The following is an 11,349-nucleotide window of genomic DNA, read 5'->3' on the forward strand; positions in this document are numbered from 1 at the left end:
ATAATTATATGAGCAAAGTATATAAAATATTGATGCATGCTACTAAATAAAAAGGAACAAAATAAAAGTTTTGATAATTGATGCACTTGTGAACGAGTTGCTAATATTTATATTAGCTTACTCAATTTTAACGTGGTTTTGCAATTCCTGGTTTCAAACCCAATGCCCACCTTGCATGCAGCTTAATATCAAGCAGTAGTGATATCAGAATATTACTTGCGATAATAGATCTGAAGTATGGCCAAGTGAGAATTCCTGGGTATTGCTTCAAAAGTTCAAAAACAATCCGATATATTTACTATTATAAATATATATATATATATATATATATATATATATATATATATATCTAATATAATCTCAACAGAGAGAGAATGGTAAACCATTGGGTACAGCGCTAGACTACTATACTAAATGTACAAATATAACAGCTTATAGAACAATTTATAGTTCTAAAATAAAAAAAATAATTGAATAAATAACAAAAAGCTTACTTAAAATTATTAATAAAAATTTCGAACTAATTATTATGACCTAGCACATATTATTTTTAACTTCCCGTAGGGTAAGTTATTGTAATGGGCCGAAAATCGAAATTGAAAATTTTTACATTTCTCGACGTTTTGAAGGTATCCGAACATTTTGGCATACCTTAGAAAAAATGGATGTGTGTGTGTGTATGTATGTATGGATACAAATTTCCAGTCACGTTTTCGGGTGCACGGATCAACCGATTTGAATGGTTCAAAAAACATTCGATTCCTATTGATAGGTAGATGGGCTGATTAGTTTTTGGCATAGGCAGGTTCAGCCGTTACGGAGATAAAGAGCAAAGTGTGCAGAAAATAGAAATCGAGTTTTTGAGAGAACGGAGCATCCGATTTGAATGATCTAAAAAACATTCAATTAGTAATGATAGGGAGAAGTGTTTATTAGTTTTTGGCAAAGGCAGGCCCAGACATTTCGAAGATATGGAACTAAATGTGTAAAAAATGGCAGTTTTTGAGAGAACTAAGCGTCCGATTTAAATGATTCAAAGAACTTTCTGCTTGTCTTAACAAAATAATTGATTTTGGAAAAAACATTTTTTTGTTTCAACTTTTTTTTTTCAAAAAAAAAACTGTTTGTATATCGAAAATAATTCAGATTTTATTTTTAATTCTGACTATAGTTCTAATATACTTTAAACAAATAATTTCAACTTTGCAATTCAGTTCATATAATTCTTATAAATATTAGAAATGTTACAATATTAATAATCTATTTGAAAACATTCAGTATTCCTCGAACATTTCGTTACGGTACGGGAAGTTCCAGCAATTTGCCTTAAGGCACGATGCCATACACCCCACTAGTTCTCATAATATAATTGATTGATGATTCAATATATAAATTGCTAGAAAATAGTACTCTTCGAGAAATTTACGCAACGTGATAGAAATTTCATAATAAAAGTGTGACAATTGATAAGATACATTATTTCAAAGTATGATTAGAAATTATCAATTAATTGGATTACCGAATTATGTTCGAAATTCATCAAATTCTTTCCAAATAACTTGAATCAAATTGGATGCCGATTCTCATGTCAGATGTATAGATTTATGGCTATTTGTAATTTATGTTGATTTTTGAATGTGTCTCAAATTATCTTGAGTATCTTCCTCCTATCTTAGCCCTGCGGTGGGTCTAAAATCCTTAGTCAAGTACTTTCCTTGCTAGTTCCATTCTTCTTGTAGACGACCCTGTGCTGGTGCCAAACATCCGTTCGCATCTTCAATTCTGTGAATTTTTCTCGGACGCCTTTTCTGCTACCAAATGCCGCGCATAATATATAATGATCGACCGTCTTTAGGTACATACTTTCACACCACTGTGTCGAACAGGGCAGATCAACATTTTTGTGTGTTAATATTTTCACACGTTTAACATTTATTGAGTTTTTTCCATTAGCCATTGATTAAATATTCATCACTTTTGTGCCTAGAGAATTTAGTATTTTTAGATTTCGATTATTGTTTATTTTTTTATATAGGGTAGAGCGGGGGCCTAAAGGTCCGCGGGTAAATAGGTCCACCGCCGATATCTCAAAAACCAGTAAAAATTGTATAACCAGCTATCACCTGTTTGAAAATCCATAACAAAAATATTTTCATTCGTTGTTAGTTTTTTTGGTTGTGAGCACTGTTGCTTAGTTTAAGATAACTTAATGTAATTTTTAAGTATGCGTTATTTTTGCATGAAATGCGTTGTTAATTTTAAGTAGATTCAACAGTTTTTTTTATATAATCTCTAGTAAAGCGTACACCTGAGTGGGGTAAAAAGGACCGACCGAACTTTTACCCTGGCAAAGGTGTAGAAAATAGAAAATAGCAAATAGAAAACAAAATTAAGTTGAAAAGAAATTTTACAAGTGATAGATTAAATAGATTATTCTAACTCTGCTAATTTTTAATTTTCGTAATATTGTCTCTTAGTTTAGTTATTTGTAAAATGGGAATGGGAGAAAAAATATTTTAATTATGTATTTTTCTTGGAACATGATTATGTATATCTTTCCAATTACCATTGAGTTATTGACGCTCTAAATGTATTATTATTCTTCTCAGAAAGTAGAAGAGTAACGCACATAATTCAGCCATATGATATGAAGATATATTTACTTATTAATTGCTCAAGTGAACTGATATTAATTATTTGGAATATTAATTTATTTATAATAAATATTATATTGCGCTCGATAGATTCTTACATTCTATATTTACTAGAAATTTTCAATATTTATAGAGCTTATTTAATATTTTTTTCCCAGTGGTCATATTATTTTAAAACTGTTTAAAAGACGTCTCTCCTTCTCACACTAGAAACTTGATTTTTTTCTATTAAGAGCATCAGATTTTTTGAAACTAACGAGATGGGAATTTTACTACTTAGAGGTGGCCACGCAGGAGGTAAATGAGTGCTGAGTGTTAGTTTCCATATTTTATTTAATGAACCTTTATTTCTATTATCAGACTTCGTCATCAGATTTCATTAAAACTTATTATTTAAATACTAATGAGTATAAAAGACATTTTATCTATCTTTAGTAATAGTTATATTAATGCGCAAAAAGTATCAAAATGTTATCTTGACTAGAATGTTGACTAAATATATGTGACTTACGAGAAACCATTTAAATGATTAAAAAAATTATTGTTTACGTAATGAATTAAGCTGAATATTTTAATCTCTTTTAATGTTTCTGAAATGTTCGGAATCGTCTTTCGGTCTTTCGTTTCGTTATCATCTTTCAAGAATTTATAAGAAATGATATATAGACTTTGAAATTAAATCTTGAACTTGCAGTAAGCAGTACAATCGTTTATTATTGTACAAATTATAGTTCACAAGAAATATTCTATTTAAAGAAATTTATCACCCAGGCGTAGAGTGCGTTCAGATATGTGTATGTAAAAATAATTTCGAAGGAAATGAAAGACTGTATAACATCCGCAATAAAAATACTACCACTGTATTTTGTATTATAACGAATAATATAACTAGTGGGGCGCATGGCATCGTGCCTTAAGGCAAATTGCTGGAACTTCCCGTACCAAAAATTATTTTTTTTTTGAAAAGATTAACATTTTTTAAAAAAATTTACTCTAAAAAAATAGATTTTTGAGGAACTATATAAATTTTTGACAAAATTTTTTGTTGAAAAATTTATTTTGAAATATTTTGGAAATTTTGAACTTTTTTTCAAAGCAATCGTACTGCTTTAATGCATAGAGACTAAATATCGAAGCGCGTAAGCGCCGCGTCGCTGTCTAACGCATAAGCATTGGTACGGAACCCATAGGAATGTTAACAAAATGTATACTCATTGTTAAAATCTCTATAAAATATCTGATAATTTGATGTGCATATGTCTAATGTCTAATGATTATTGTTGACCGCCAAATGTTATTTTTTTTTACTTTTTTTACTAGATCTCCGAAACCGCTAGACCTAATTTCATAAAAATTTCATCAAATCTTCATCTTGATAATGCAAGTAAAATGTTTTTGAATTATTCAAATTGCTTCATCCCGATTCCCGAAATCGTCGACGAAAATTTGTATCTGAACACACACAAATGCACGCACACACACACATACACACACATACATCAATTTTCTCTAAGGTATGCCAATATATTCAGAAACCTTTGAAACGTAAAGATATATAAAAATTTTCATTTTCGATTTTTGTGCGATTACTATAACTTACCCTACGGAAAGTTAATTATAAATAAATCAATTTATCACCTCCAGAACATTAACAATCGTCATTTCATTTCGAATCAAATTTAAAAAAAAAAAATAGTTGCCAAATTTCCACAAAATTGAAAAAGTGCTCCCGCATAGTCACAGTCTAAACGCATTTGCAAATAATTCTGTGCGATATTTTCACTTATACTGTGCTCAGCTTGGCGGCATTTTCACATTTTTCAATAATTTCACAAAATTGGAAAAGTGCTCCAGTACACAAAACAGTCTAAACGCACTTGGGTAAACATTTGTACCAGAGTGGCGCTTAGACTGTGCTTAGCTTGGGTGATTTTTTGAATTTTTAGTCCAAAATTACAAAAAAATTTTTTGAAAAAAAATTAGAAACAAAAAATTTTTTTTTTCCAAAATCAATTGTTTTGTTGAAAAAAGCAGAAAGTTCTTTGAATCATTTAAATCGGACGCTTAGTTCTCTCAAAAACAGCCATTTTTTTTAAATTTAGCTCTGTAACTCCGAAACCTCTGGGCCTACCTTTGCCAAAAACTAATCAGCACATCTCCCTATCAATAGGAATCGAGTGTTTTTTAAACCATTCAAATCGGTTGATCCGTTCTCTCAAAAATTCGCTTTCTATTTTTTGCACTCTTTGCTCCATATCTCCGTAACGGCTGGACCTGCCTTTGCCAAAACTAATCAGCACATCTCCCTATCAATAGGAATCGAATGTTTTTTAAACCATTCAAATCGGTTGATCCGTGCGCCCGAAAACGTGGACGAAAAAAAGCGGACATACAAAACACACACACACACACCACACACACACACACACACACACACACACACACATCCATTTTTTCTGAAGTATGCCAAAATGTTCAGAAACCTTCAAAACGTCGAGAAATGTAAAAATTTTTGATTTCGATTTTTGGACGATTACTATAACTTACCCTACGGGAAGTTAATAAAGTTGTAAGTAGTAAAGTTTTAGCTTTTTTGTTAAACGATATTTTTTATTTTCAAACGCAAGAATATATTTTCAATTTCCCTAACGAGCGATCGCTTTGAAAAAAGTTAAAAAAAAAATCTAAATATAGAAAAAAATTCTAATTTTTCAATAAAGTCAATTTTTTTCAAAAATCTCGAAATTCTCGAAAACCTAATTTTTTCACAGCTTTAAAAAAAGCTTGAATCTTGAATTAAAAATTTTAATTTTTGGGATGAGAAGTACCATAAATGCACCCATTATGCGGGTATAATTTATACAAATTTAATGTGTAAAATAATTATGATTTAATTATTTATTTTACAAACCTTATAAATGTTAGGAACCAGTCAATTTGAAACATACTTTGGGATCTATATTTTTGAAGTAAAGTTTCATAAAACTAACACACAAGTTACTTTTGGCACTCAAATTTTTTCGAACTTTTTTTTTATATCTATTTATTTATAGCAATCAAGATACAATTTATCTTATAAGCTATAGTGACATAGGAGAAAAAAAATATAATAAAAAAAAATAATAATAATAGTAATGAATAAATAAATAAGTAAATAAATAATAATAATAATTATTATTATTATTATATTAAAAAAAAAGAAAAAAAAAGAAATAATTAACTAAAGTTCACTCCAATGAGTGAAGCGCAGTGTTTCATTTAAGGTCGCTTGGCCAGCATTTAATTTTTTCGAACTTAGATGAATTTTTGAAATTAAGCGACTGAACGAATATGAATGAAATGTTTATTACGTCTTGTTCTAATACGTTCCGCAATTCCCAAATGAGTTAAACAAACGCGCACTAAATTTTGGTATTATAATGTTGAACACATAATATTTGTAGAAGGCGAGGTGTTAAATGGCATTTCTGTGAAACAGAAGGAATGCCGGCACAAGTACACAGGCCAGAGCCCCAGAGTAGTGGCATTGTGATTCTGGGAAGGCAGCGATGAATGGCGAGCCCGAGAGATCGGATCGGGTATCTGATGGGTAGCCGCTTTTTACTTCTTGGGCTCACCGTGAGGTCTTTGTGACCCTCGTGCGTGTCGGAATGCCGCAACACCGCATGTTGTTATGCAAACGAGTTTGTACGTACTACCATTACTACCACGAGACTATCGTTCATTCATAAGATTTCGTCTCCAGACTGAATGCGCCGCGGTGCATTCACGGGGATTTGGAAGTGTATTGTCGAGATCGTTTACTAATAATAAGAAATGGCATACTAAAATTTATTATCCGACAATATTACAGATTAAATACCACAAATCTTAGTATGAGGTCTATTTAAAGACTAGCGGTGCTTGGCATCGAGCCTTAAGGCTAATTGCTGGTACTTCCCGTATCAAAACTTAAAATTTTTTAAAGCCTTTTTTTTGAAAACTTCGAAAACATGAGATAAGAAAAAAAAATTATTTTGAATTTTTTTATAACTTTTGAACTTTTTTTCAATATATCAATCGCGCTGCATAGCTTTTAGAGAGAAGATATCTAAGCGCCTAAGCACCGCGTTGCAGTCTAACGAAAAATATTTGTACGGAACCCATAGAAACATAGACAAAATTTGTACTTCTATGAAATATCTGGTAATTTAATTTGCATTCGCATAATGATCATTTTTAACTTCCCGTAGGGTAAGTTATTGTAATGGGCCGAAAATCGGAATTGAAAATTTTTACATTTCTCGACGTTTTGAAGGTTTCTGAACGTTTTGGCATACCTCAGAAAAAATGGATGTGTGTGTGTGTGTGTGTGTGTGTGTGTGTGTGTATGTATGTGTGGATACAAATTTCCAGTCACGTTTTAGGGCGCACGGATCAACCGATTTGAATGGTTCAAAAAACATTCGATTCCTATTGATTGGGAAAAGAGCTGATTAGTTTTTGACAAAGGCAGGTCCAGCCGTTTCGGAGATACGGAGCAAAGAGTGCAGAAAATAGAAATCGAATGTTTGAGCGAACGGAGTATCCGATTTGAATGATCTAAAAACATTCAATTAGTAATGATTGGGAGAAGTGTTTATTAGTTTTGGCAAAGGCAGGCCCAGCCATTTCGAAGATACGGAGCTAAATATGTAAAAAATGGCAGTTTTTGAGAGAACTAAGCGTTCGATTTAAATGATTCAAAGAACTTTCTGCTTGTCTTAACAAAATAATTGATTTTGAAAAAAAAAATTTGTTCCAATTTTTTTTTTTTTTTTTTTTTTTTTTTTTTTTTTTTGTTTAGTATTTTGTGTATCGAAAATATATTTCAGATTTTATTTTTAATTCTGACTATAGTTCTAATATACTTTAGAAATAATTTCAACTCTGCAATTCGGTTTATATAATTCTTATAAATATTACACAATATTACAATATTTATAATAATCTACTTGAAAACATTCAGTATATTCCTCGAACATTTCGTTACGGTGCGGGAAGTTCCAGCAATTTGCCTTAAGGCACGATGCCATAATTGCCTCAAGACAGAATTCCACTTACAGCTAGTTTACCGACAAATGGCATTCATTTTATACTTTTTTCCTTGTATCTCCGAAACCGCTGGACCTGCCTTGGGATTGTTCAAGTATTACGTAAGCGGATTTATTACAATTATTTAACCCCCCTCCCCCTTGTCAGCAAAAGTAAGCAAATTTCTTACCCAAAATGCCCAAAATAAGCAAATCAATAACCCCCCCGCCCCCCTATAGTGCTTACGTAATACTTAAACGGCCCCCTTCCCATAAATTCAATCACTTTTTTAGTTTGTCAATAAAAGTAAAATGTTTTTTTAATTATTGAAATCGGACGCTCCGTTCTCTCAAATACTGATTTACCATTTTTGTCTCCTTTTGCCCCGAATCTTCGAAACGGCTGGACCTGCCTTGGCCAAAAACGAATCAGCACGTTTTTTCATAAATACAAATTGAATGTTTGGAATATTCAATTCGGTTGATTCGTGTTCCCGAAATCGTCAACGAAAATTTGTTATCGCACACACCCATCCATTTTTTCTTAGGTATTCCAAAACGTTCAGAAACTTTTAAAACGTAAAGATATATAATTATTTTCATTTTCGATTTTTTGCGTTTACTTATCCTACGGGAAGTTAGTTAGTTCCTAAGTTGAATATAGATAGTCTGCGAGCATTATACAAAATGGTTTAAAAAATAAACCATTCAGCCTAAAAGATCGATAATTTTCTCTCTTTAGCGGAAACTGCGCTAATATTTGTCAATGGCGTTTTTACATTACGTAAAAACAAAATGACGAATTGTTATTGCGAAAACTTATTCTGGCGCGTTGCCGCACCGGTGTGCCCACTCGGCTTTAATGAATTTCATTCAGTGGGTGGTGAGTACAACAAACACGAAGAAAGGCGTATTTAGTCATTGCTGAATTTTAATATTTTCCTATTATAAAAACTACCAATAATCATTACCATATTTAGTAGCGTATGCTCACTACAGTCCAACTATTTTCCCTATTTATACTTTTTGATTTAGATCGATATTGAACTAAATGATAGTTCTAATAAGTTTATTTTGCCCCGTTGCGAATGCTTTGGATGTATGTTATTTTTATCTCATTTGATGTTCATTATTATTGCGAGTTGTTTTTGAGTGGATTTTTATATATCTATAACGAATAATAATTTATTTGAATTTCAACAAGTGAGTTATTTACTCTGATAAAAATATTAAAACCACAAAGTTGCAGTATTTCAAGAATAAAATTGTGTCGACGGTGTGAATGTCAATGTTTATTGGCTTCAGTTTGAAAAAACATGTATCTGTTTACGTATTTTGATATGATCTATTTATAAAAAATGTTAACAGTATATTATAGAACTTCAAAAACATACTATAGTATTGCTTTAAAAATATATTTTAGTCGAAATAAAAAATATATATCTAAACATATACAAATACAAATATTTTTGACGGGTATTTTTTAATATTTTGGAGTTCCACTTATGCCAGAAGCATATGATTCCGGGACAACCTTTTTAGAATCCGAAAATATTTACCAATGTTTGCATAATAATTATAAATTTATATTATACTATGATTGTTCTTGCCAAAATATTCTTGGATTTCTGATGATGTGTTTCAGAGGATAGCAAAATTTGCTTTAGCATTAGGTGCTACCAATCCATGATACTTATGTCGATACGTTAGTTTTATATTTCGTATTTAAGCAAATCACTGGTATTTTTTGTTAATTAATTCGGATAAAAAATATTAATTTAACTACTTTTTTATTACCTTTAACATTCATAATTATGTTATTATCAGACAAATGCATAAACATTGTCATACCTCATAGAAGTTAATTATCTTCTATTTATTAATTAATTGTTTTTTTATTTCAGTGCTATGTACCTACAAGTTTCGAGAAATACTCATCTTCAACTGAATTATGCGGCATTAACATGAATTTTGAAATCTGGGATACCTCAGGTAATAATACCTGCCTTAAGATTGTTGTTTTATATTTTGTTATCTTTATTTTAATGTTTTTTATTTTTTATCTAAGGTTCCTCTGCTTATGACACTGTTCGGCCCTTAGCTTATCAGGATGCTAACGCGTTTTTATTTTGTTTTTCTGTTATGGAACCGCATATGCTAGAAAATATTGTTAATAAGGTAAATATTATGTTTGTTTATTTAATTTACTTTTAGTTGTATTATACTTTTTTAATTTTTAATTTTTAATCTTTATTCTTAAGAAATAAATGTTTTGAATGCGTCAACAATGTACAAATTTCATAACTATGCTTATGTGAGTTTAGAACTGATTTTTTGAAAAATTACTATAATTATCGATTTAGTTTTCACAAATATATAAAGAAATAATCATTCTTGACACAAAACATTCGTGTTCGTGATTAGTACCTTAAAAATATTAACAATATTCTTGTAAATCATAAATTAATTAAATATCATGTTATACATAAATAAAATTCAATTGCTATATTATTATTATTATATTATTAATATTTTGGGTAAACCAATCAATCTTATTTCAAATTTGCTACTACTATTACGTTGGGTACAAACGTAATTCATACTTTATATCAGTAATTTTTATCAATTTCAGTGGTATCCTGAGGTGCAAGTATACGCCCCCGGAGCTCCTATAATTTTATGTGGCTGTCAGGCGGATATTAAAAACGGCGATGTGCTAGTTTCTCCTGAAGAAGTAAGCATGTTAAACAACATTTTCAATATTTGAATTTTGAGTCATAAATTTTATATTCATATATAAAATGATTTCCACATGATAGGCGTAAAATATTCATAATTTTATTATATAAAAACATTTTATGAATGTTTGCTTTGTTTTGCTATTTGTTACTACCTGCAACAAAATAGAACAATTAACAATTGTTACAAGCAAAAATTGTGCCTTGACTAATTAGTAATTAAAATAATAGTAACAGTCAAAATATTTCTAGCAACATCACTAATTTTAATTATTAATGATTTGTCCAGGCTATGGTGATAGGACGCAAAATCGGGGCAGTAACTTACATTGAGACTTCGGCGAAATTAGCAGATCGAAGTGTATCTGACGCTTTCGAGGTAGCAGCTTTAGCAGCTACTGGTCGCTTGAGCAAGAAACAAACTCAGGTAATTATTAGACTATCGACTGCTTTTTATTCAGTTTGTATTTGATATAGTTTTAAATATTGAATTCATTATTACAGAAAATCAGCAATCAGATCACCCGCAGCAAAACAAAAAATAGTTACAAAACTGAGTTGAAAATAAAAACCAAGAAAAACTGCACCATAATGTGACATAGGCAAAAATATTTTTATTTATTTATATATAATAGAGTATTAAAAAATATATATAATATTATATATTATAAGATTTTGTAAATATTGTTATTAGCACTAGTCAATAGTTTTGAAACTCCTACTGTGATCATAATACACCAATCTGATATCAGATGCTTTTGTATAATACGCAATTGTTAATTACTTAATATACAAATAGATAAGACTATGAAACTATTTTATTTTAACTTTGTACTATAATAAATCACTGATTTTAAAATTAAAAATCTGATATAGTATTTTATTACATATAAATATATATCTCCG

The 11,349-nt window shown here is 30.2% G+C and overlaps 1 protein-coding gene across 1 annotated transcript; it reads left to right on the forward strand.

Annotated features, from left to right (window-relative positions):
- Positions 1–6,137: 6,137 nt before the first annotated feature.
- Positions 6,138–11,106, forward strand: LOC113375492 (rho-related GTP-binding protein RhoN-like). The gene is made up of 6 exons (XM_026615424.1): positions 6,138–6,182; positions 9,610–9,697; positions 9,774–9,883; positions 10,338–10,439; positions 10,733–10,870; positions 10,948–11,106. The coding sequence occupies exons 1-6, from the start codon at positions 6,138–6,140 to the stop codon at positions 11,038–11,040; spliced, it is 576 nt and encodes a 191-aa protein (XP_026471209.1). The 3' UTR covers positions 11,041–11,106.
- The last annotated feature ends 243 nt before the right edge of the window (positions 11,107–11,349 follow it).

This window comes from Ctenocephalides felis, unplaced genomic scaffold, assembly GCF_003426905.1.
Source record: "Ctenocephalides felis isolate EL2017-DRISC unplaced genomic scaffold, ASM342690v1 CF-g0.4_SCAFFOLD_01886, whole genome shotgun sequence".
In the NCBI taxonomy this organism is placed as follows: domain Eukaryota; kingdom Metazoa; phylum Arthropoda; class Insecta; order Siphonaptera; family Pulicidae; genus Ctenocephalides; species Ctenocephalides felis.